The sequence below is a fragment of the Protopterus annectens genome, chromosome 5.part0, assembly GCF_019279795.1.
Source record: "Protopterus annectens isolate FY-2018-M chromosome 5.part0, PAN1.0, whole genome shotgun sequence".
Taxonomy (NCBI): Eukaryota; Metazoa; Chordata; order Ceratodontiformes; family Protopteridae; genus Protopterus; species Protopterus annectens.
In genome coordinates this window covers 1109786984-1109814962 of record NC_056735.1, presented here as the reverse complement: position 1 = coordinate 1109814962, position 27979 = coordinate 1109786984, and the positions used below count along the sequence as shown (strand labels likewise).

Genomic DNA, 27979 nt, shown 5'->3' with positions numbered 1-27979 from the left:
ACATAGACTTATTGTGGGTTTCCCTTCACCTGTGACTTGTTTGTGATAAAAAGAATTACTGTAACTTGCAGTGCTGACTATTAAAATTCCGACAGTCATGTAGAAAGTAGTGTTGTAGTGTTTATAAATGTGGGTTTGTCTCTTTACATTTTTATGGGAAGTATCTAAAGTAATTAATGTTTTGTGAGTTCCCAGCAGTAGTGGCAGCGTGTAGAGTACTGTAAGGCAAGTTAAAGGTATATGCCCTTTTCCCCACTGTAGTGCGATCCCGGAGTTAGTATATATAATTAGGGTGTGTGTGGGGGGCATAGCCCCCACATTGGGGGGTGTGGGTGGTGTAGCACCCCACCTGGTTTGGTTGTACATTGTCTCATTTCTGTTAAGAGGGTAAGTGAGTAAGTAGTTTGTAAGTTCTGGAAAGGGTTAGTTATTGGTGTTCTAAGTGTGCTTGTCTATGGTTTAAGATTTAGTATGTGAAAATTCAGCATTTTAAGCTGTCGTTGAAATGGGAGTCAGTCAGATGAAATGTAGGTCAAGTGGGTGTCGGTGAAATGGGTGTCAGTCAAATGAATTTTAGGTCAAGTGAAGTAGATCCATATTTTATATATATGTGTGTGTATATATATATATATATATATATATATATATACACATATATATATATATATATATATATAGTGTCTTCTCATGCTTTATTGTATTCCACTATCAAACTGTATGTGTGTATGTATGTGTATATATATATATATATATATATATATATATATATATATATATGTATGCGTGTGTGTCTGTGCTTTTTTTTTTTTAAATACATCTGTACTAGTGTTTTGTTTGATGTTATTTAACTCTCTGGAACTTCACTGAAAATGGGTGTTTATTACCCAATCAGACTTTTCCACTAAACAAATTTAAATAAGTAATTACAATGCAAAATTTCATACTGTGACAGTGAGGCCTTACATTTAACAATATTATGAAAAGACATAATGTTATGTTGTCCCATCTCGCCTTCCTTCTTACTGGTTGGGTTCGGAGCCGATCCTTGGCTCTGACTCAGCCGATTTACTATAGCTCGAGAGCTTTTACTGGCTCGAGGCTAACCCCTATCCCAACATGCCTAGCGTTAGCTACCCAGATCTTGTTTGCCGCTTGCAGCGTCAAGATTGCGACTACTGGCTCAGGCTAAGTACTTAGTGTTTTTTTAGTTATATTGTATCCTTTCCAGGGTTTTATTGTTGATTTACCTTGTTAGAGAGTATATCTATCCCCTTTTAGTCTAACGACCCTTCTTCTTCTTCTTGTTGGGTGTTCTTGACCGTCATTTTTCTTCCTCAGGCCTTGCTTTCCCATTTGAGCCCATTTAAATCAGAGGGTTAATTTTTCTTCTTCCCCTTTTCAGAGTCGCCGTTTAAGTTAGAGGCTTTCTTATTGGGGTAGTCGCTGTTTAAATTAGAGGCTCTCCCCCTTTTTCTTCCTTTTCTCTCTCCTTATATATTTAAAAAAAAAAAAAAAGATATCCTTTCTTGTTGTTTGAGCTACCCGTTTCAGTCTTGTTTAGTAGTGTTAGTTGTATGCTATTAGCTGTTACAGCCTTTTTTCTCACTGTGGTATTTTTTTGTCTGATTATACAATGTCTAAAGAGTCGAAACCCTCAGGGTTCAAAAAATGCGATTTGTGTTGCCAAAAAGTGTTCCTTACAGACAGGCACACGAGTTGTGTATACTGTTTAGGGGCTGTTCACCTGCAGGACTCATGCTCTGTCATGCTTTCAGTTCCAGAGTCCTGCAGGAGAGAAAGAACAAGTTAATTTTGTATGGCCTTCTGAAGAACCCTCAAGATTCTTCGTCTCAGGGTCCTCAGCCAGCTAAATTGTCCGATAAATCCACTAAACCATCGGATCTGAGTTCGGAATAGTCTAAATCCACAGCTCTGTTGGCTTCCAGTATTGGCTTCGACAAAGCTAAGTCCCCGGCGGCTCCATCTGTGTCCTCTGAGCCAATCCAGACCCATAAACGAACAAGGTCTGCTTCTTTGGAGCCGGTACACTCTGCTCCACAATCTCCTTTACTGCAATCTAGAATGGGCAGTCACCAGTCCTCTTCTCACTCCTCTCGGTCCTCCAGGCTCTCGGATCATGATGTGGAGAGAGTAGTCAATAGGCTCCTCAAGTCACAGGCACTTGCCAAATTACTATCGAGTCCAGCCCATAAGGAATTGGCTCCTTTGGCCCATCCAGCTTCTCCATTGGTTCCTCCTCCAACTCTCTGGAGCTTGGAGCCAGAGTGCATGGAGATCGTGGTGGTAGAACCGTCAGCTCTGGTCACTTCTCCTTTAGCAGTTCCAACACCCGCTCCGATCTCCTTGATGTCTCAGTCCATCAAGAGATCTGGGTGCCTAAGCTCTCTCGCCAGCTCCGAGGGGGGAAGTGGCATCGGACCCTTGTCCAACCCCGCTGTCCCTCTCAGAGCTTCGGCACAGGTGAGCTTGGCTCCCACATCGGCCTTGGAGCCATTGCTCTTGGTTCGCAGGAGGTCTCCGGGCTCCTTCGATTCGGGACCGTAGCGCCTTTGAGCTGATGAGCATGCTGTTTCCTGAGACCGCTCTGCCCTTGGCTCCATTGGCTCCTTCTCCCTCGATGCTTGTGCCTGCCTTTGACTCTCCTCTTGCCTCCAAGCATAGGGAATCTGTGCCCCAGGACGCCCCATTGGGCAACCCCACTTCTTCCGAAACCTCCCCCGAACACTCAGAGGAGGTCCCTCGGAAGAAAAAATGTAAGAGGAAGCATCTGGACTCCCCACGTCCATCACATCAGAGACAGACTTGGATGAATCGGAAGGGTCCCCATGGTCCCCCTCTGAGGATGTCTCTTTTATGGACATCTTGGAAATCCTTAGAGGGGTGGTTAGAATTCCCTAGTCCCTTCTGAGGACGAGTCTGTCTACCTGGATGCATTTGGTTCCCGACCCTCCACCTCTTGGGTGTCTCCGTCTTTTGACCCACTTTTGTCTATAGTGAGTCGAAAGGCGTGGAGCGCTCCAGAGACCATGGAACCAGTTCCGAGGAGACCAAATAAATGTATTACTGTCCCTGAGGACAAATCCTTTCTTTCCAAAGAGGTCCCTATTGATGCCATGGTGGTGGCAACATCCACTAAGAAGGAACTTGCGGAAACTTCTTCATCTGTCCATCTGCCGAACAAGGAGTCTTGTACGATGGACAGGTATGGGAAGCATATGTTCTCTTCAGTGACCTTTACTCTCAGGTCACTGAATTACTTATTATACTTCACACGACTGCAGAGGGATGTCCTCAAGGAGCTAGGAGATACCCTGCAAGATCCAACAGCTGAGGGAGTTGCAAACAGGGTGGCTTCCCAGCTTGTGACCTTGACTTCAGTGGCTACCTCCTCCATGATGTTCATTTTTTATGTAGCAGATGGAGCGAGTAGGGCAGCAGGTACCGGAGTAGCTTTGCGGAGATACTCCTGGATGCACCTTTGTAAGTTCGCGGAACCTTTCAAGTCTTCATTTACCAATACCCCCTTTGATGGTGCATCCTTGTTTGGGCCTCAGGTAAAAGAGACTTTCACCAGGTGTGAACAGGAGTCCGTTTTTTCACTCCATCTAGACCCTACCCTAAAGGTCAGAAGAGTGGGAAGATATAGTTTCGAAAATCCCAGGGAGGTTCGCCTGACACACGTGGAGATTTTTCCCCCAGGGGCAGAGGCGGAAACAACATGGACGGAAGACGCCACACTCGCGACAACATTAGGGTGACAGAGATACGTTCTCTGCTAGGCCCTTCCAGCACTCCTGAAGGGAGGCCCAACTGTCTGCCTTTGGAGGCAGTCAGGGGCAGACTATCTTTGTACCCTGCAGCCTGGCAAACTATCACGAAAGAAGCATGGGTACTGTCAGTAATATCCAGGGGTTACAAAATTTCTTTTTTGCAGTTACCACCCTCAAGAGAAAAACATTCTATCCCAGATGTTCCACCCAGTCTTCAGGATCAAGCAATCCTAGAGGTACAAAGATTGCTAGAAAAAAGATACATCCAAGAAGTCCCTGTAGACTAGATCAAATCTGGAACTTACTCAAGGTTGTTTTTAGTTCCAAAAAAGATAGGGGACTGGAGACCCATTTTGGATCTCAACAAGCTAAACAAATTGGTAAAAAAGATGAAGTTCCGGATGGTAACACTGCAGTCCATTCTTCCTTCTTGGGTCAGGACAATTGGATGTGCTCCATAGATCTCCAGGATGCATACTACCACATAAAAATGGGCAGGCAATCCAGGAGATTCCTATGCTTACAGCTGGGACCCAGTCATTATCAATTCAGAGCTCTGCCCTTTGGTCTCACCACAGCTCCCAGGGCATTCACCAAAGGCTTACCTGAGGCATCTAGGATTCCAGGTTTTTCCTTATCTAGATGATTGGCTCCTCACTGCTACCACCGAGCATCAACTAATCAAAGCACAGGACTACACAATCTAAACTTGTTCCCAGCTAGGCATCACCATAAACTACGAAAAGTCTAACTTGTTGCCTTGTCAGTCTATTACCTTCATAGGGGCAGACTTAGATACAAGACGCATGATAGCGAAGCTGCCTCAAAACAGGGTATGAACTGTTCATCAGCAAGTTTTGTTTCTCATAAAGAAGACAAGAGTTCAGGCAAGAGAAGCATAACAAGTCTTGGGCTCAATGGCTCTAGCAGTTACACTAGTTCCTTTGGCATGCTCCACATGAGGATTCTGCAGTGGCTTCTTTTCGATCAGTGGTCTTTCCAGGCTGTACCAAAGTCACACATGGTCTTGATCACAGAAACCTGCAAAAAGGACTTAATATGGTGGCTTCTTTCCCCACAGGTGACTTTGGGCAGACCCTTTCTAAACCCCCATCTGGTAGCGACAGTGACCACAGACGCCTCCCAGATAGGGTGGGAGGGCATTATCTGGGACAGACTGTCCAAGGAATGTGGCAACCTCACGAGTACCATTTGCACATCAGTGTTCTGGAGATGAGAGTGTTGCTTCTGGTGTTGCAAGCACTTCAAGACTCTCTAACTACCGGGACCATTGCAATTCAGACAGACAATATGTCAGTGGTATGGTACATCAACAAGTAGGGCGGGACCAGATATTACCCCTTGTGTCGGGAGGCGCTTTGAGTATGGCAACGGGCAATGTATTCCCAGCATTTTCTGATTGCGACTCACATTCCCGGGAAATCCAACGTGATAGCGGACAGGGTCAGCAGGGCTGTCCTCATTCCTCATGAGTGGTCCCTGAAGCAAGAAGTTGCGGACTTGATTTTTCACAAAATAGGCCAGAATGCTGAGATCTGTTTGCCACTCCCCTCAACAACAAATGTAGCAGCTACTTCACCGTAGTCCCCCCTCCGGGACAGTCACCCAGGGATGCACTTGTTCACGGTTGGCCACCGGGACTACTCCATGCCTTTCCACCTTTCCCTCTAATTCCAAAGGTACTTCAGAAAGCAAACTCATCCAACTCATCCTCATTGCTCCTTACTGGCCTCGTCATATACAGTTTCCGTTTCTTCGCCATCATCTTCAAGTGGAGCCTTGGATACTGGACCCAGTTCCAGACATCCTGATGCATCAGTTGGGCGGGCTCCATCCTTCCCTCCCAACTCTCAAGCTGACTGCTTGGTTTCTCCACTTCCAGTCTTAGCCAGGCTCCCCAACATTTCCCTGGCTGTACAACACATCCTAGTGTCCTCTCACAAGCCCACTACCAGGAAGATTTACACTAGCAAATGGAAGATTTATTTTTTATTTATTTATTTATTTTTATTCTCTGATGCCTCAGGAGGTCTGGAACTGGGTCCAGTATCCATGGCTCCACTGGCTCCATGGCGAAGAAACGGAAACTATATATATATATATATATATATATATATATATATATATATATATATAAGATGTTCTCTTATTGGGCAAAGAGTAATGATATTGATCCCTTCACTTCTCCTTTTCACAAAATTCTGGATTTTCTGGCCGAAACCTTTTAAAAAGGGGCAGCTGCAGCTACTGTTAGGGTCCAACTAGCTGTCATCTCCAATTTTCATGTAGGAGACTTGGGTTCTAACATTGTGTCCCATAAGTTGTGCAGAGCATTCTTACAAGATGCAACTCTTTTATGGCCCCCCGGTAAGAGAACCCCCCCCCCCCCGGGACCTAAACTTGGTTTTAGCTTCTCTGGTTCTTCCACCTTTTGAACCAGCATCTTGCCCGCTGAAATTTATATATTGGAAAACACTTTTCTTGGTTGCTATCACCTCAGCTAGATGGGTTTTTGAATTACATGCTTCATCTATCCTCCCGCCCTATCTCATTTTTCAGAAAGATAGTCTCTCTCTCAGAAACAATCCTTCCTTCTTGCCAAAGGTATGTTCAAAGTATAATTTAAATCAGTCCATTGAGCTTCTTGTATTCTTCCCCAATTACAGCAACAAGGCAGAGTATAGAGACCAATTGGATTTTCATAGACAATTATGTTTTTATTTACAGAGGACCAAAGACCTTAGAAAATCAGACCAATTGTTTGTATCCTTTGCTGACAATAAACAATGTTCTCCAGTTTCGAAAGTGACCTTATCAAAATGGCTGTCGGACACAATTTTTTATTCTTATGATTTCCGTAAAAAGGCACTTCCAGGGAGGGCCAGAGGACATTCAACCAGGGACTTTGCCATCTCTGTTGCCTTCCAAATTGCCTTTAGATTCAATCTGTGCAGCAGCAACATGGGCAAATAACCATACCTTTATCACTCATTACAAAGTGAATGTGGCTAACCGGAATAGGACATCCTTTGGTTCCACAGTCCTGAAGAGTTTGTTCCAGTGAGCCACCCAAGAACTAGGTGCTGGGGACACGGTCCCAACCAGCAAGAACCAAGGCGAGATGGGACAACATAACATAAAGAAGTTATGTACCTACCATAATGTTCCATGTTTGTTGTCCTTCATCTCGCTCTCCTTCTTGCATCCCCCCCTCCTTCCCCCTTCCTGGAGGATCGAGAGGAGTTCCTTTATTGGCTACACTGGCTGAGTTTCCTGCTGACATACCAGGTTAGTTAACCATGCATTGTTTTTCCTCTTTCTTTCCTAACCTTAAATGTATAAGAGCTTAGTAAAATTAGTTCTTTACTATGTATGTCTAGTGTGGGTTATTACAAATGAGATCTGGGCAGCTACCGCTAGGCATGTTGGGATAGGGGTTAGCCTTGAGCCAGTAAAAGCTCTCGAGGTATAGTAAATCGGCTGAGTCGGAGCCGAGGATCGGCTCTGAACCCAACCAGCAAGAAGGAAGGGCGAGATGAAGGACAACAAACATGGAACATTGTTAGGTACATAACTTCTTTTTTTACTCCCTCTTTGAGACAACTTCACAAAATTTTTCGGCAATGATGTTGGGATGCTTACCTACAAGATGCATCTTGAGAATACTATTCTACCCTAAAGAATTACAGTGTAGCTGAACTTAGTTTCTCTTCAACACTTTAACCACTTTAGAATGTTTTATTTCAGCCATAATATATTACAATTAAAAATAAATCCTTTTTTTATGAAGGTTATATGGGTTCATTGTGTTTTGTCACAATTTCAGTACATCAGACTTTTGGAAGTAAGCTTTTTTATTGACATGCAGGATCATCGCAGGATGCTGGCATTTGCTTTTTCAGTTTAACGAGTTTGTGGTCGATGTAGTGGGTAAGCAGTATAGTGAAAGTTAACAATAGATTGATTTATATGCACATATATATATATGATCTCTTTTCTAATATAATGACACCACAATAAAGGTATATTCTGAGCAAGTGCTGCATTCTGTATCCTGAACAGAAGTGATATACTGCCTCTACAGAAACTGATATAATGACAAATGCTAAATTGTGTCAAGAAAGACTTATGAGCTCATGTTGATATTTTGATAACATTTTTAGTGAATTATAGTAGTGCATTTAGGTCCAAAATGTATTATTTTTCCTTTGGGATTTCAGTGCAGTCCAGCTCTGAATTGTACATTGTGACTTTTGCTGCTTCAGGCAATAACACCTGAGCTGTGGCCTTTACTTCTGAAAAATATCCTTTTTTCTGAAAACATACATGCTATGCTTTTTGCTTCTGACGTAATAACTCACTGAAGATATTTGCATAGATTTTCCAAGGCCACTGTCTCTTATGAATGTTCACACTCTGCTAGCATCCTCCCTCTTTCCACACCATCTTCATCCAGGAAGGCCATACCATTCAATTACAGAATAAATTTCTAGTCATCTAGTTTATGTTTAAAGGAATATAGTGAGTCACACTGCTTAATACACAGCTGAAGTTTATTACAGTGGTTTGGAGATGTGGAGTTATAAACCTGTCTCTCTGCCATGTTTTATTTATCTGTTGATGAAGATTTAGGTCCCTAGCTCTAGTTTTGGTGGAGATATTGAACTTGCATAGATAAAGGAAGTCCAGGACAACTGGGTATCTAATGGAGCTGTAATTGAGACAGATATCTCTCCTCTGTAATCCGTAAGACAGTAAATAAAGGGATAGAGCTTCCAGCCTCTCTTGGTAGCTCAAGGTCATTAGAGTATGTATGTATGTATTTATTTATTTAATTTCATTTCATTTTTTTTTTTTTTTTTTTTGGTTAGGGACATTTGAGCTCTTTCTAATTTTTTGATATGTTTGATAATAGATTTGCTCTGTGCTGAGTATAATTGAGGAATTACCTCATTAGACCTTGATGGTATTCTTTCGTCAATTAGTTGCGCTAAATAAAAGGAATTCCTGGCAACCATTGTCACTAATGGTCAAAAGATATCCACCCTAGTTCATAGTTCCCTGGCTGCATTTTTTGCTTTGTAGTGGTATGTTGTCTGTACAGTATGCTGAGTTAAGGATTTGTGTACCAAAACTGATCTAGGAAGTTACTAGGCTAATGACCCTAGGGCCCTTACAAGCCTAGCCCTGTTCTACCCTTATTTCCATGATCAGCACCAATTTCCCCTATCCAAGAGAGAGACAGGTGGAATCCCCTGTGTGAATTTACAGTTACCCATTCAGTTATCCAGATTGCATTTGAGGAGGGCCAATAAGGTGCTTTGTTTGCCACGATGATATTACATTAGCATTTAGTCTAAGCCCCTGTTTAGTATACCAAGTGCTTACTAGGGGGAGTTCATTCTGGTAGGTTTGGGTGTCAGAGTGACTTAACACCCCCCCCCCCCCATTTGCAGTCATTTTTAAACTTTGGTAGTCAGAGGTCCATCTGCTTGGAGATCTAAGAAATAAATGCTGAAAAGCAGCAGTCCCAACACTGAGATCTGAGGGACACCACTAGTCACTTTTATGCTTTCTGATGAGGCACCAGCAGCTCACACTTTGTGAGTTTTGTATTTCGGCTAGTTTGCTATCCATCAGTTTTTAAAGCATTTAATTTGTGTGTGGTGCCAGCATAGAAAATGGTGTTGAATACTGCATGGCCCCAATCTACTACTTCCATAACCCTTTCAAAGTAGTTTTACAGATTCATTAATCAGGATCTACTCTTCACAAAGCTAAAGTGATGGGGGACAGGTCTAATACAATTCTTGGTATTATACTTTATGAAGTCAGTTGTAATATGTTCCTTGGGTATTGCTAAGGATTATAAGGTTGACATATATGTAATTACCCAGATCAGTTGTAAGGCCACCCTTATGGAGGGACATCCCCACTGCAGCGCCCCACTCATCAGTGACAAAGCCAGGAGCTAAGCTTAGTTTCAACTGTTTAAGAAGTGTATATTCAAAAGCATGTTTAACACTGTTAAATAAGCAACCAGTTATATTCTCAAGTCTCTTCTAACATTTTCTACTAAGTTTTGTATAACATATTTGGATGTTAAGTTATACATTTTAAATGAATTGTGCTTTTAGGTGTAGAGGTAATAAAATGTCTACACAATGAATTTGTGAGGGCCAAGTCTCAGTGTAAAGTAATACTTTGTTTTTCTTTTGTTTCTGTATTAACATGTTTGATACTAGAAAACATCACTTTCATGCACAAATAGTGGCTTTAGTTCCTATTTTGTAAAAACAAAATATATTTGCGAATTTATGTGTTATATATTCACCCATGTGACAAATTAAAAAATGTGGCTTTTTCTTGTGCATTGAAGTTAAAGATGTTCCATTAGGGATGCTGTGAAATTATACTACGAATGTAACAACTTGAAATTTAAAGAATCTTATGTCCTCAGTGGGTTTCTAAAAATGTAGTAAATACTTGTTAAAGCTCCTTTTACATAATTGCTGTCAAAATTTAATCTGTCATTTCTAATAAGGGTACATCTCCTTTGACAGTGAAGAAGAAACATAAAGATAATGGCCATAGTACTTTGTCTTGCTGCTGTCAAGACACATTCACTGTCCCATAAGCCATATCAACCATAATTACGTGATCATGTAAAAGGCATTTAATTTCACACATAATTCCCCCATTAAGAGACATCATGCAGTTGACATTTCCTTTCATACAGTACAGACTGCCCTCCTCACCACACACAAAGCCATTTTCTATGTGCATCCGTAATGTTGGAGATGAAGGTGAAAGAAATAATTTAAATAATAATAATGGCCCCAAATTCCAGTATACTTGCTCTCACTGTAAGCGAACACTTATGAGAGCAGGTGTTTTGGAATCTATTACCCATAGTAAGCCTGTTTGTAGAGAGCCCTTATGGCGAAGTAAGCCACTTACATTGAGAGCAGGTCTTTTTGAATCAGGACAGACTAGCCAAAAGACAACTGTTTTGGAATGTGGCCCAATATGTTGACCTCAGATCCATATACATGGTTCCAAACAAGCCATTTGAAGGATCAACAGTAATCATGCACTTGCATTTTGCTTTCACGCATAGATCACCCCCCTCCCCAAAAAAAGTGCTAGCAGTTTTCTGTGTCCGACTGTGAAGAAAGTGAATTACACATTGGCCAGAATAATGTAATTCAACATGTTGCTGTCAGAGACGTATGCTGTCCATAAATAATCTGCATCTGCAGTGATGATGTCACTGCCCTGTGTTTTCACACTCCACCTCCGTTCCTTGCTGCTTAATTATGATGGAATGTGAATCTAGAAACCGCCACACTAATAGATTTCCAGATGAGTGCATACATACTCCCACACTTCAACAGGACATGTTGATGATTATTTCACAGTGATCCTGCAACTGCCCTTTGCCTTCACATGCAGACTGCAGCCCTTCCCCTAAAAATGTACCCACTTTTGGAAATCATTTCTAGCATGTGATCATGAAGAATGTGAAAGAAGCAGTAACAAGGTATGTATTTAACTTACTGTTCTCATTCACATCTCCCCCACTTTAACTACTATAAACAGTATAAAATAAAAAAAAAAAGGGATGGTGGTGGTTGTTGACAGTTTATACTATTATCACTGTCCATAGGTATATCTAGTGACTTCCAGTATATATAAAAAGTCAAGCCTGCACTAGAAAAAAACATTCCTTAGTATTGGAGCGTCTGTTAATTTCTGTAGTAAAATGACTAGAAGTCTCAGGTAAATTCCAAGATATGTTCCTCAGAGCAACATACCTCAAATGCGAGCCTTACATTGTCAGAGGGTGTGAATTGGTTAGCCATTTCCTGTTACTTTGTTATCGGAGGTGAGATGTCATGTTAATAATTAGCATGCTGTCTCTCATCTATGTTCTAAATCTAGTTCATTTTAAAGGAAAACTCTAGGGTAACTATTTTATTTGTATGGATAATGTACTAACACAATAATCCCCCCACATGTCTAAAGCTGTAGAAGTTTTTTTTTAATTTTAAAATCAGATTTTAAATTCTGAAATTAAAAAATGTGTAAAATAGAGTACTGTCACCCATAGTTTGAGTGTTGCCTACATTGATGAGAAGTTTCATCACTAATATTTAAGGAGTTAAGATACATTTGCCTGTCATATCTACTTATCTACTTGTGTACCTGTATTTCCACCTAAATCTTTACATGTAGATGTGCAATACTTTTAAAGTGATCCTTCACATAAGACTTTCCAGAGCTTTTATACCCTAGACTGAAAACATAAACCTTGTTAAATGGAAATGCTGTTGTACTTTGTGAGTTTGTTCTCACAGCAGACGTCATGTATTTTTTGAAAGATGTACTTTCTAGATGGAACTCTCTCATCTTTAAGGATGTTTGAACTGCAGGCTTTTTGTTTAGAAAGAACCATACACGTTTCTCCACACAGAGAAGTTTTAAGGTATAAAACCTCCATTATAGGTAAAGTGGTATGAGAAATTTACTTGAACTATGTCATTCATCTGTTTGTCTTCTTTTCAACATTTGAGAAAGAGCAAAATAATTTTGCATAACAAGAATCTTTGTGGATAACTGAGTTGTTATATTGAAGAGACAATTGTATTGTCTTTTTCCCCATTTTTGAATAGGAAATATTGACACCCAATTGCTAAAAATATCTTATAAAGGTGAGTAACTGGTATGACCATTTATTATGACAAATACTGTGAAACCCTTACTATTAAGACTTAGTTCAGCACATCAGGTCAGGAGTTACCATTGCTGCCTTCTTCGAAAATGTATCTGCTCAAAATATCTGTGAGGCTTCTGTTTTGACCTGTTCACACATTTGTGGGACATTACAAACTAGAAGCCCATTTTAGAGACAGTGTTATTCGATTTGCTTTGGCTTTCCAGACAGATACGTTATAGACGATTCATCCATTTCTGTAGCTGATGGTTCCCTGATCAGAAAGTTGCTCTTCTATTATGAATTCCTGCAGCAGTAATCCTGATAAAGAATGTAATGCATTTCTATGTGAGTACTCGGTATATCAGTAGATTTTAAAGTAGCTGGATCATTGCTGCAGGACAGGTTCCCTCCTACCATCCCCCTTGTACTTTGCCTGTGTGGTTCTGATGGTTCTATGTAGTTAACCACAATATCAAGCTTTAGTTTTATGGTTATTCTATGATGTCATGTGTTATGAATCAATTCATTGCTTGAAACTTTGTGTTCTGACTGAAAGTGCTACTGAAACAGTTTGAAATATAAAGTGATAAGTATATTTTTTTTGACATTTCATTTCAAAGTTCTGCATTAGCCTAATTTTTTTACTTGATTGATTTAGATATATATATTTGCTGGCTTCTGATCTATGCTGAAATTGCTGTTTTTTCTCCCACCCTTATTCCTGCTGTGTTAAATAGTGGTATAACAACTTTTGTGTTTACCTGATTGTCTCAAGGCTTGCTAGTATAATTAATATTCCCCGTTGTTCATAGGTAGGTACTAGGCTATCTGCCCGAAGGCATTTATAAGCCTAGCCAGAATATGTTGGCTTTCGCCGCCCTATTAGATTAGTTCCCTGTGCCTCTGTCCAGCAGAGCCACTGAAGTAATCCTCGGGGTAAACTTTCGGTTTCCCATCCACTCGTCAAGGTTTCTTTTGAAGAGTGTTAGCGAGGAGCTCTGCCTAATGTAGATTGGAATCTTGTTCCAAAGCATGGGAAGTCTCTGGGATAGGAATCTATCCCTCCAACACATCCTATTTATTGTTGTGGTAAGGTTTAATAAGGTTTTCTTTAGGTGGAGCATGTCCATCAATTCTGGGTTGGACATGACCATGTATGTCAGGCAGAGAATCACCTCTGAGTAGGCGTTATGCAACCATGTACAGCTGGAGTTTCTTCAGTTGAGCTGCATAGGGCATCTGTTTGAGGTCAGTGATCCTCTTGGTGAGGTACTTCTGTGATCTTTCTAGCTGTTGCAGGTGTCTTGTAAGGTACATCCCAAATGCGGCATTGTACTCTATGATGGGTCTGATGAGTAGAGGGGCACACTGACCTCTTTTGATCTGGATGCGAACCCTTTTGTGATTAGGTGGGCCACATAGAAGGATTTTCTAACCACTTTGGCAATGTTATTATCAAAGGCGAGATTACTATCTACTTGGGTCCCCAGATCCCTTATTACGTCTTCTGTATTTAGGGGACTACCACCTATGTGGTAGTTTGTGGGTACTTTGTTTTTTCCAAAGGGGATGACTGTGCACTTTTTGGCATTTAGCTTGAGGTCATGATTTTGACACCAGGTATCTCTCTCAGTGAGACACTTTTGGAGGATGTCTTTCTCAGCTGGAGAGTCAGTTATAGACCCTAGTTTGCAGTCATCTGTGAACTTTGTCAGCCATAGTCCTCCTGTGCTTGCCTGTACCTCTGAGAAGTATATGCCGAACAGGAGGGGTCCTAGGACTGAGCCCTGGGGAATGCCACTTGTAACCGGTTTAGAGTCAGACCTAGCTCCTGCAACTCTCACCATGTGGGTTCTGTCCGTGAGCCAGTTGGCAACCCATCTTGTGACGTAGGGGTTTATGTTTAGGCTGGCGAGCTTGTCTATAATACCAGAATGGAGAATGGTGTTGAACTCCTTAGCGAGGTCTAGGTAGACTGTATGTACCACCTTTCCCTCGTCTATAGCCTTGGTAACTGTTTCAAAGAAGTCCACCAGGTTTAAGAGGCATGATCTGCCCTTAACAAAGCCGAACTGGGTAGAGTCCAGTGTTTGGAGGTTCCCAGTGTCTCTCTTAATGAGTTCCATGATAATGCGCTCCATAGCCTTGCAGACCAAGCTAGTCAGGCTTATAGGGAGATAGTTCCCGGGGTCTTGTGGCTCCACCTTTATGGAGCAGAATAACCATTGCTGTGCACCACTCTATGGGTATGTAGCCTGTGGAAAGGCTGAGTTTGAACAGTGTGTTTCAGTGAGGGGTTAGTTCATCTTTGAGCTCATGTAGGACGCAGCCTGAGACACAGTCCGGTCCCATTGATGCTGTGTTTTTGGCTTTGGAGACTTTGGTTAACATCTGCATTCATTGCTTGAAACTCCATGTGTTCTGACTGAAAGTGTTACTGAAACAATTTGAAATATAAAGTGATAAGTATATATTTTTTGCCAGTTTTTTTCAAAGTTCTGCATTAGCCTAATTTTTTTACTTGATTGATTTAGATATATATATTTTCTGGCTTCTGATATGTGCTGAAATTTCTGTTTTTTCTCCTACCCTTATTCCTGCTGTGTTAAATAGTGGTCTAACCACTTTTGTGTTTTTCCCACCCTTCCTCCCTATTGGTATCTTCTTCTTCTTATACTTGGTGGCTTTGCAATTGCCCACCCCTGCTGTATATTTGATCTGTGACACTCCTTCCAGTCTCTTGTCATTAGCTCATTCTACCTAATACAGAGAAAAAAAATTGTACTTTATTTATCTGCTCTTATTGTATTTGTGTTTCTTCCTACTTTATTACATTTTTTTGCTTTTGCCTCTTCTTGAAAGTACTCAGTTGTGCTTATTCTGCTGCATTTATTACTGCTTGGTAGTAGCCTGATTAAACTGTAACTGTTATTCTAAGCCTCTTGGTTTAAGCACTTGGGCTTCAGACCAGTTGTTTTACATTAAGATGGTTTGTGGTCTGCACTGCTGTGGCAGAAAAGGTAGCTTACATCCTTCTAATTTGGGAATTGCTGATTGAAGGCTCAGAGTCTGTTATTCTAAAAGTGTAATAGTTCTGGTTTAAGAACCTGGGCTTCAGGCCAGTTATTTTACATTAAGAAGGTTTGTGGTCAGCACTCTTGTGGGAGGAGAGGCTAGATTCTGCCCTTCTGAGCTGGGAATATCTGGTTAAAGGCTTATTGTGCCTGCTTATTTGAACTGTTTCTTCTAAAATTGGTGCACCTTGTTTGCTGTAGCATAGACTAGATTCAGGCCTGCTGAATTTAGTTTTGTTTGTATAACTTGAGCACTGATCCAGGCCATCTTTTTTGGAGAAGGTTCCCCTGCACCCTAGTGGCAGGAGTGTGCAGTTAGAACTTATCTGATTAAAGACTGCTGGAACAGGGCTTAGTTTTGAGCTTTTTACTGGTTAACTGGGTAATTTGTTTAAATCAGTTTGCTCATTTTCTATTGTTATATAGAAAAAAAATTGCACTTTATTCATCTGCATTTACTGTATCTGTGTTTCTTCCTACTTTATTTTGCTTTTGCCGCCTGTTCTTAAAAGTACTTAATTGCATTTATTACTGCTTGTTAGTAGCCTGAATACATTGTAACTGTTATTCTAAGCTGTTGGTTTATGCACATTGTTCTCAGACCAGTTGTTTTACATTAAGAAGGTTTGTGGTCTGCACTGTTGTGGCAGGACATGTAGCTTACATCCTTCTAAGTTGGGAGCTGCTGATTGAAGGCTTAGTGTCTGTTATTCTAAAAATGTATCAGTTCTGGTTTAAGCACTTGGGCTTCGGGCCAGTTATTTTACATTCAGAAGGTGTGGTCTGCACTCTTGTGGGAGGAGAGGGTAGATTCTGCCCTTCTGAGCTGGGAGTTTCTGGTTAGAGGCTTATTGTGCCTGCTTATTTGAACTGTTTCTTTCTGAAACTGGTATGCCTTGTTTGCTGTAGCATAGACTAGATTCAGACCTGCTTAATCTAGCTTTGTTTGTATAACTTGAGCACTAATCAAGGCCATCTTTTTTTGGAAAAGGTTCCCCTGCACCCTAGTGGCAGGAGTGTGCAGTTAGAACTTGTCTGATCGAAGACTGCTGGAACGGGCCTCAGTTTTTAGCTCTTATTGGTTAATTTGTTTAAAACAGTTTGCTCATTTGCTACTGTTATAAAACAAAAATACACTTTATGCATTGCCGCTTAGTGAGGGTTAAACTATTCCTGGCGCCATAAAATCTGCTCTTCAAAATTTCCCTTAGAACAAGTCAGTTTTTTAGTTTTAGCACTCAAATCTGTTTCTTTGAACTCAGCACTTGTTTAGAACTCGTAAGAACTAAATAAGATACTAATTACTACAGCATTCAACTTTCCTCACTTATCTAGAGGAAAACAGTTTTTAGTACTTAATAAATAAGCACCTATCCAGGCCTGTCTAAGGGTCAGCTCCTGGTGTTTTCTCCTGTCTATCTGATGAATCTGGGCATCTTGGGGCAATGCAGCAATTGCCTCATGTACACAGACAACCCTCTCCTCCTACCACCCAACACTACAGCCTGTGAGAGATGCACTTCTATAGCTAAACTGGAAGCAAAGCTGTCTTCACCCAAGACTGGACTAAACAGCAAGAGGAGAAGGTAAGCACTTGCACCGCACCACACTCATCACATAGTCCCTCAAAACCTACACCACTAAAACGCACACATAGAAACACAAAACACACACCTACATTCGCGGAGGCTCTCAATAAAAATCTACCCAAGCAACAGAGCCCTCCAAAGCAGAAATGCGCACAACCTCCAACCCCCCAACACAACCCAAATAACACATAGCCCGCAAACTCAGTGTGCCACTCAACCACAGCCCATAAGGCATAACAACGTACCCAACACTCTAGTCATAGGTGACCCTATAGTCAGGCACACTGATGTTCCACTCACCAGGCTAAACAAGGAGAAAGTTACTGTCAGCTGCATGTCAGGTGCCAGGATCTGCCACATAGCGCACGTACTCAGGTCTCTCCACAACAAGTACAAATATGACTCTGTCATTGTCCATGTTGGTGTGAATGATCTTAGACGTACCTCCCTGGACTACATGAAAAGAGACATAGAGGAGCTCTCTGAACTTGTAGCCCAGGCAGGTATGACCCTAGCCCTGAGTAGCATCCTGCCATCACCCAGAATGATACCACAGTACAAGGACAATATGATTGACTTCAACAATTGGCTAAGCTTCTGGTGTCATTCTAAGGGGATCCAGTGTCTGTCTGCCTGGGATGACGTGATCGACAGACCACGATGCTTTGCACCTGTCACCCTTGGAATTCCGGATACTGGCTAAGGTTCTTGCCACCCCTATAGTACCTTTTTTACGCAAAGTTCAAATGACAAATTTACCACCGTAAAAGGTACAGGCAAGCAAAATCTGAGGGTAATGCTACTTAATGCTAGAAGTCTAAACCTCAAAATGCACTCATTCGAGGCACTCATTAAAATGGAGAACATCGACATCTGTGCAGTGACTGAGACCTGGTTCAAGGCTCCAGAGAGCACCACTGCATTGCCAGGCTATAATTCATACCACACCTTTCGGCCACCTAACCTGGACCGTAACACTAAAGGTGGAGACGTGTCCGTATTTAATAAGGATACCCACACCTCCAGGCTAGTTGCTCAGCATAATGCATCCGAGATTATCCGAGTGCAACACTAACTGGGAAAACTACTCATGTACAAACTCTTTTGCTCAACATTTTCTGGAATTCATAAATTCCAATGCCTTGGATCAACTTATCCACCCCCACCAGGGGCAGCAATATCCTAGACCTGGTCATTACCAACATGGGTGACCAGTGTTCCACACCAAAGGTCAATTCCTCATTGGTCAGATCTGACCCCAAGCTAATCATCCTAGACATCCACATCCCATTAGGGAAACTACAGTAAAAGATTTCTCCAAACCAGCTTCACGCTTCTCAAGACAAATGTGGCAAACTTCACAACACCCATGCAGATGGACAATAGAGGTACGACTGCTGAATCCTACACAATTGCACTTTATAAGCACTTACATGAATGTATGGATCATGCTATCCCTAACGGAACTAAGATGCTATCCTCCAAAAAAATGAAGCCAATCTGGTGGTCCTCCGTAAACAAACTCTACAACAGAAGAAAGAAACTGTTGCAGAAAAGAGTAAAATCCCATGATTGGAGGAACTCCCTGGTCAGCCTCAGTAAGAAGCTGAGATCCCTCATAAAATCCTCCAAAGCTAGTTACGAAAACAAAATTGCCACTGATTCTAAAGACAACCACAAAGCATTCTATAGCTATGTCAATAATCTCAATGGCAACACTCAGATCTGCTCTGAGTTACAGCACAATGACACTAAATATACAGAACCAACTGATATTGCCAACATCCTGGCAAATAGGTTTAGTGCTAACTTTACCCCTCCCTCTCCCCCTAAAGTGCCCATCTCTATACCAGAAGAATGCAAAGTTCCTGTAATCACGGCTGCTCAGGTAAAAACCACACTCTCCAAAGCCAAGAACACAGCATCCATGGGACCTGACAACATCCCAGGCTGCGTTCTCCACGAACTACAGAGCGAATTGGCCCCCCACCTAAGTACCATGTTCAGTCATAGCCTCGCCTCAGGCTTTGTGCCCACTGAATGGTGCACAGTGACAGTTATCCCACTCCACAAAGGTGAAGCCATCACAGACCCCTGGAACTACTGCCCCATTAGCCTGATGAGCCTGGTCTACAAGGCCATGGAACGAATCATCATGGAACTTATAAACAAAGACATTGGTAATCTCCAAACTCTGGACCCCACCCAGTTCGGGTTTGTAAAAGGCAGATCATGTCTCCTAAACCTGATAGACTTCTTTGAAGCAGTCATCAAAGCTGTAGACGAGGGTAAGGTGGTTCACACAGTCTATCTAGATCTTGCCAAGGCTTTCGACACCATCCCCCACTCTGGAATTATAGATAAACTCACTAAACTAGGTATAAATCCCTATGTCACAAAATGGGTTGCCAACTGGCTCACTGACAGAACCCACACTGTGAAAGTAGCAGTCTCCAAATCCGACTTCAGATCAGTGACAAGTGGAGTACCACAGGGTTTAGTCCTGGGTCCTTTCCTGTTTGGTATCTACTTCTCTGAAGTACAGGCTAACACAGAAGGTCTTTGGCTAACGAAGTTTGCAGATGACTGCAAACTAGGAGCAATAATCGAAACTCCTAATGATGTGGACATCCTACAAAAGGGCCTCACTGAGACAGATGCCTGGTGTCAAAGCCATGGCCTCAAACTCAATGCCAAAAAGTGCATTGTCATCCCCTTTGGTAAAAACTCTGTACCCATGAACTACCACATAGGCGGTAGTAAACCTAACAGCGAAAGTGTGATGAGACCTTGGGACAGAGGTGGACAGTGGTCTCTGCTTTGATAATCACATCACCACAGTAGTCAGGAAATCCTTCTACGTGGCACACTTCATCACAAAAGGTTTCTCATCCAGGAAAAAAGAGGTCATTGTTCCCCTCTACTTGTCACTCATTAGACCCATTATAGAGTATGACACCCCTTTTGGTATGTACCTCACAAGACATCTACAGCAACTGGAAAGACCGCAAAAATACCTCACAAAGAGGATTACCGGCCTCAAATAGATGCCCTATGCAGACTGTCTCAAAAATCTCCAGCTTTACTCCATCGCATATTGCCTGCTCAGAGGTAACCTCTGCCTGACATACAAAGCTATGTCAAACCCAGAGCTGTTGGGACATGTTTCACTTAAAGAAATCCCAATCCCTCTGAGCTACACGCTCTAGGGACCTAAACCTTGTCACCACAATAAACAGAACTTGCTGGAGGGATAGATTCCTGTCCCAGAGACTTCCCCATACTCTGGAATAGACTACCTATCTATGTCAAGCAAAGCTCCTCATTAGCACTCTTCAAGAAAAATCGTGATGATTTGATGGGAAGTAAGAAATTCACCCCAGGGATCACTTCTGTGGCTCTGCTCGACAGTGGCACAGGAAAATAATTTTCTTGGGTGGCGAAAGTCAGGGTACCTTCTTGGCTAGGCTTATATAGGCCCTAGGGCCAATAGCCTAGTACCTCCCTATGAACCTATGAACTTACCTGCTACTATTATTAGCCTGTTAGCTGGAGGCGGATATAATGCTGTATTGATAAATGTATTCTATTTGATTTTACAGGGATTTGCTTTTAGGTATCTTAGGTTTTTAAAGCTCACAGAAAACACTTGTTGGAATCTTAACTTTTTTTGCCACTTATTGAGCACTAAAAAAGAACAGTATAGAATGTATGGTATACATTTTCTTTATAATGGGGGTTCTTGTAATGGTCATTAAATGATATCGCATTCACAGACCCCTAGATACTTCTAAGAGGTGAAGGTTGAGTGTGATTACTAAGACAGTTTTCCAGTTGTAATATGACTTCATGCATCACTGATCCTGTTATTCGAACGTCTCCCAGTTTGGTGAGTACATTTGCATAGCTTTGTACTTTCTGAGGTGTGAAGGCATTGTTCAGCCACAGTGTTATACTGAGATGCATAAGCAGTTTTCTTCCTTAATAGCTCATCAGCACAGATGCATTGATTCTGCATAGTACCACCACCATAGTACCAAGTGCTTCATAGGTTTGTACTAGGCTTAGCTGCCTTTGTGGGCCATTTTAAGCCTAGCCAGTTTCCCTCAAAGGTGAGAATTAAACTTTGTACCTTTTCATTTGTGAAGTAAACATCTTAACCATTATAGCAGCCTCCAACCCCCCACAGCCATGTTAGCTGGATCATGTGGGAGTGGGAGGTTGCTGTAACTTTGTTACTAATTTGGGGGCAGGTACACCATGAAGTGAGGAGATTTAAGTTTATTATTGTGTCAGGAACAAGGGCTGTCTACCTTGTCTGTTCTTGAGAAGGAGATTACCTATAATGCCTCTATGCTTGGGGTAGATATGTGATGGATGGAGGTTACTGTCTATCTGTATGTGGTACTTTTGCATATTTTGCACCTGTTAGCCTCTGCTCCATCTGCTACTTGTAGTGGGGGCCTCTGCTGTGCAGCAAGAGCAGGATTACAGTTAATCTGCTGTGTGATAACGACTTTGACAGACCTGTACAACATAGTAGTAACTAGAATTCTTTACATATCAAATTTATCTGTGACAGAATTGGGAAGTAATGTGATGAAGCAGGGCAGCCCTGTCTTCAAAATGAGCAGCTTAGAATTTCATGTAAAGGTTATTCTCTTATTTTTTCACTTTAGGATTATGGGTGAGCGTTACCGCAGGGAGATGCTTGGACATGGTGGTGGAAAAGAACCTATGCTGATGGTAAAAGGTAAAAAACATGCACCGCTTGTTTTCACTGGACATTTTTTCATTGTGACTTGTTTCACCAAGTACAGTCCAAACATTTAAATATCTGTTTCATTTGTGGCTGTAGTTATTTTAAAAGGCTATTATTTCCATGTCCATTAACAGCATTTTATAAATTAATACTGTACTGAACAAGGACACTAATTTTTTTATTGACTTGAGGTATCTGTAACTTTTACCAAAAGAGTAGTATTACAAACTAGACTTTTCATTTACATATTGCAGCTTTAAGATGTCTTGATGTTTCACAAAGTCTAGAACGGGCAGGCAGCCAAAGGACACAAATAATGCTGTTAGAGTAACATTCATGCCGTTCATTTGGTCATCTAGAATCTGCAATTTTTTGAACAGTGGTAGCTGACTTGTCCAAGGATTTGCCAGACTTGAGTCATGGATGATGCCCACACCCAGTGACCTGCTTTATTCTAGGTTAGCCAGCCGTATCCATTGGTATTCAGAGAACCCCAGATCCAGAAATGGCGGAACCAAAATACCATGTTGCCTTAGTCACCATACCATGTGTTTAGCTGCTTAGTGATCAACAAAGTCACTCTAGGAAAAGTCAGCATTACTGAAGAAAGCAATCTGTGTTAATAGACGATCCACAGGATATGTCCTGTAATTTGCTGTTGGGACAGCCTGCCTTGTCGTTCTACCTTCATTTTGTACATTTCATTTGAAAAACAAGAACTTATAAAATTTGTCAGTGGGAAGGGACAAGAGTAGATGCCATTAGTATTGCAGTCATCTCTGTAGATGGTATGCTGTTCGCAAGAACAGTGAGTGAGGTCCTCACTACTTGTACAATCCGAACATTACTAACAACACCAGGAAAACAAATATATATATACAGTGTACTATGACTGCCACAACCAAAATAACAGACTTGTATGTTACACACCATAGCATCCTGCCATTGTTATACCTGCAGATGTGGACAGAATTGTTAACTGTTATACCTGCAAGTTACTGTGGGTCTAAGAGAGCACATGGGGAGGAATGTAAACCTTCACAACATCAACATGCTACATAGGAGAAGAAGAGAACACTGATTCATGCTTAACGGGGCCTTGGAGTAAAATGTTTCGGGTATATCCATATAGTGTACAGATAGCCAAAGTGACAGGTTGAAGAACAAAGTTCATTTGAGAGAGTTAAGGAAAGTAGCAACACACTAATGGCAGGTTGTCTTGAAACATTAATGTTTCAGATTATCATAAAAGCTTGCACCTTAATCTGGCATAGGGTAGTAAAACTTGCTGTACTTGCCCTTCTCGGGCTGACAGAAGTTGCGGATATGGCGGCACAGTGAAATTTTTTTGCATGCATGAGCACCTAGCTTTGGGCATACTCAGATGAGTTTGCCTGCCTACCTGCCTCTTCTGTGATGTTACACCCTACAGTTACATTCTTTTTACTTGCAGGTCCCCCCCTCCCCCACTCTTCCTGCTGTCTAGCACTACTTGGCCCGCATAACACATCTCTACTAATATACTGTGCAGTCCTTTATTTGGACTACTGGTGCTGTGCAAGCCCTAGTACATGTCAGTAGCTACCAGATATTTCTCATCACAACATGGTGCACTTATCTGTGGCTAACAGCCAGTGTTTTACATTCACCTAAGCTAAAGTTTGACATTTAAAAGGATAGCAGTCACAATGTTGACATTCAAGATCTGCCACTTTATGATTAACCCAGTTGAAGGCATCAAAATACAATCCAAAATAAGGCATATTATTGTTGACAGATATATTATAATAAACTATCTTGACACATGAAATTAGGCATAATTTTTTTTTTTTTTTTATCAAAGTCCATTCCGTTGTTTTCTATGTTTGCATCAGCACTGTATGTTCAATGGAACATTTTATAACAGTGTGTGTGTAATACAGAAGAGAAATAATTTTGTTATGATAACTAGATGAGTACACGAAAAAAAAAGATCCTACATCAAATAGTACAGTCCCACAGCTAATATTTGTATGAACAGTATAGTTACTGTCAAGCTGTATGTCAGTATCATAAGAATTGTTTAATGCAGCATTTCCACTAGTTTTATATACTTACTAATGAATCAGCAAACAAAATCATGGAGGACAAGTTGTGCAGAGGGTGTATCCTGCTGAAACTGTTTTTGGTAATAACTTATCTATTAGCCTGCATTTCTGACAACCATTCGTAAAATTTAGATAATTTATAAGTTAGCTGTATATTAAGACTGATGGAGCTAATAGACTGAACAAGTACTAGAAGTCTTCGATTTTGGCTCTGTAATTCATGAATGCACTACTCCATCACATATTTAGGTAATTTATGTATGTAACTGTACTTTGTGACAGTGGTACAAAATTTGTAGGATTCGTTAATCTTATAATGCAGTTGAGTCTCACAACCATTAATGCTTTGCAAATACCCACCCACATCCTTCTTCAGGGAGGGCTAGACCTATCACTCCTAGGGTAAATTTGTGAGTTGCAATCCAGTCATTCTGGTTCTGTCTGAAGGATGATAATCTGTCATCCAGGTTCTGTCTGAAGGATAATAATCTGTCACATAGGTTCATAGGTTCATAGATTAGTACTAAGCTAACTGCCCTTGCGAGCCATTTTAAGCCTAGCCAGTTATCCTGTGTGAGACTCAAACTCTGCACCTTGTATTTGTAAGGCAAACACCTTAACCATTAGGCCACCCTCCCACTAGGTTGAGGATTGGCATAAGGGTTAAGGTGTTTACCTCACAGACAAGAGGTACAAGGTTTGATTCTTACCAAGGGATATTGTCTAGGCTTTAAATGGTCCACAAGGACAGCTAGCCTAGTACTTACCTGTGAACTTGTAGAATAAGTTTATTACAGAGATGGAGAAGCTCTGCCTAATGAATCTGCCTGTCCATCGTGTTCTATGTATCTGCTGCTGAAGATTTAGATCCCAAGGTCTGATGTTTGTGGAGTTTAGACTTGCAGATACATAATAGATCAAGTACAGCAGAGTCTGTTTTAGCAAGGTAGTGAGGCACAGATCACTTCCCACCAGTCTGAAAGATGCTGAGTAAATTGATAGCACTGCTTTCTCCTTTTCACATTTTATTTGAGCCCATTTTCATTGCAGTGGGTATTCACTAGTGTAAGTTCTTTCTGAAGGGTGTGGGTGGTAGAGTGAGTCCTGACTGTAACACCCGATTTGCTGTCATCCTCAAACTTAGGTAACCAAAGGACTGGTTCTCAATCTTGAGATCAGTGAAGTAAATGTTAAAAAGGAAGGGCCCTAACACAGAAGCCTGGGGTACTCTAGTTGGCTTCATGTTCTTAGATGAAGCACCTGCCATACCAAACTAAATGGTTTCTTTTAACCAGTTTGTTAAACATCTTACCTCATAGGTTCATAGGTAAGTAGTAGGCTAGCTGTCCTTGCGGACCATTTTAAGCCTGCCAAGTTTCCCTTTTTAAACTCAAAATAACCTATCCAATTTGGTTATAGACTGGTCGGTCGATAATTATACATCACCCTTAATGAGAATAACTAGGATTATACCTTAGATGATTTGAGGGGGCCAACACATGGGGTAAAGCATTTAGGAGCTGCCGCTGTCCGTTAGTAGTACAGGGATCAGTTCTGGGGTAAGTTTTTTATTTCCCATCAGTAAATCCAAGTTACTTCTGAATATGGACAGGGATGAACTTTGTTTTATGTGGATGGGGAGTCTGTTTCAGAGCAGCAGTATCCTCTACAAGATGTAGCTGTTCCTCCAAACCATGCTGTTGATTTTGCAGAACAGGTTTAGATCCCTAGATCAAGTACTTCTGATGCCATTTGACTTGTGGATGTGCAGTAAAGCCATCAGTACTGAGTTGGAGGATGCCTTGCATGCCAGACACAGGTCATCTCTTAGCACTCTGTAGGATACCAAATGTAGTGAGAGATGTTTCTATGGGCATTCCAGTTGTTGCATGTGTCTAGAAGACATTATAGTTGATGATTGGTGTAATGAGGACTGAGTAAAGGGAGACAATGACATCCCTAGATCTAGACACAGTCCCTTTGTTTATAAGTTGCGCAATATAGAAGAACTTTTTTTTATAGCAATGGACACGTTGGTCAAAATTAGGTCACTGCCCACTTAAGTTTCCAAGTCCCAAATAACTGGGCCAGATCTTAGGGGCATATTATCAATGTCGTAGTTCCCTGAGGTAAGTAATTTCCCAAAGGATCAATAATTCACTTCTTGGAATTTAGTTTGAGTTCACGATTTTGGCAGCAGTTATTTCTTTGGAACAAACTTTCCCCTTCCCGCAGAATGGCTAAGTCAAAGAGATCTATTTTTATAAACGTTTAACTTTCTTACCATGTCCACATGAGGGATACTGTCAAAATCCTTGGTGCACTTTGTGGACAGCAGGACTACTGTCTACTGCCTAAGCACCCCTCTTTAAGAGTTTAATTTTAATAAGTAGGATCTACCTTTGATAAAGCCAAGGATCTATGGCAGGACCACCCTTTTTGACTGACATCACCACTATGGTGCACCGTAATTTGGGAACAAGTCTTGTAGTTAATCTTAGATTAAACAGTTTATGGAGAAGTTCAACAAGAGTATGTTTAGCACTATTGTTTTTAAGAATCCAGGAATGTTGTCAGGTCCCAATGAAAAAATATTTCTGGTGTTTGATAAAACCATAAGTACATGTTGTTGGTGCTACTGAGGGGCATAAGGGATTCTGAGTTATGTGGAGCTTGGATAAATGTCTGAGGGGTAAAACTTTTCACTGAATTTGCTACTTAGTACATTGGCAGTGTCTGACTTGGAGTGGGTAGTACCATTTACAGTAAGTTCTGAGCATTGTTGTTTTTCTCTCTCTAGTTTCTTAATGTAGCTAAAGAAGATCTGTAGATATCATAAGCTTCAGTAGGTATTTTAAGTTCATATGTTTCTTTGTTAGTCCTAACAGTATTCTTGCTAGTTCTCTAGTAATGTATTTGATACAGTAATTGTCATGTAGAGCTGTTGTATAATTTAAAGAGCTTTTTTCTCTCTTTTTGTACTTTGTCAGTAGACCACCTGGGTGGTTAGTTTTTGAATTTCCATTGTATTTTGCTTTGATCAATACTGCCAGCTCCATGCATTACAGTATAGTACTCCTTTGTGCAGCTTACTGCTACGTTTGCATCATAACAGGTACTGACATAGGCAAATTCTGAGATCACATCATAGAATTGTATTATGTTTGCTCATTTGAAATCCTTAAATTCAATGATGTTGGTTTGAAGGGCTTTGAAGATTTTCAGAGGAAATGTCTCAAGTTTATGGTCTGATTTAACTGAGGAAGGAGTGGCTAGGGGAATAGAAGGTGTAAGCAATATTTGTGAAGACCAGACCTATTGTGTCTTCTAGTGGGTTTATCAACTGTCTGTTCCAAGGAGTTTTTTATTGATTAAATCCAAGAAATCTAGACATGTAACCTATGTTTTAGATGTAGATTCTTATTGAGAGGTTGTTGAAGTCTTCCAAATAATGGAATTCTTATTAATTTGGAGTTCTTTAAATACTTTTATTTATTTATTTTACAATTGTTTACTGGGAATGTCCGACTGGGCATGGATCCCATTTTCAGTGGAGGCCTGGGGAGAAAAGCTCCACAAAGATTAGTACAGCAAATACAGTAAATACAATACACATGTTGTTAAAGTACAGAACTGAGTCAAAAGTTAAAGTACAGTTTCAAGGCCAAGAAAGGAGCAGAAAGTAAATATGCTAAGAAGGAGCACAGTGTGTTACAGTAAACAATACAGTTGAAAGGACATTCTGTTCAGTCATTTGATTACATTCATCAGTGGCTGGTACAGTAAACACACATTGATTGATTAAGAGTACAGAAAGTTGTTGCAAGCTTTCATAGAAGATTAATGTATGATCTAATTAAATGGAGCTACCCAGGGTCAGAACAATTACATAACCAGGAACTATGTAAATGGGACTGGAGGAGTTTTTTTATTTTT

At 41.0% G+C, this 27979-nt stretch overlaps 1 protein-coding gene across 1 annotated transcript in view; it reads left to right on the top strand.

The window, feature by feature from the left end:
• LOC122801544 (mitochondrial intermediate peptidase-like) overlaps positions 1-27979 on the top strand; it is a 470643-nt gene that overhangs the window by 348968 nt on the left and 93696 nt on the right. The window contains exon 3 of the mRNA XM_044070972.1: positions 21874-21947. Coding sequence (XP_043926907.1) covers positions 21874-21947 — 74 coding nt within the window. The remainder of the gene's footprint in view (positions 1-21873; positions 21948-27979) is intronic.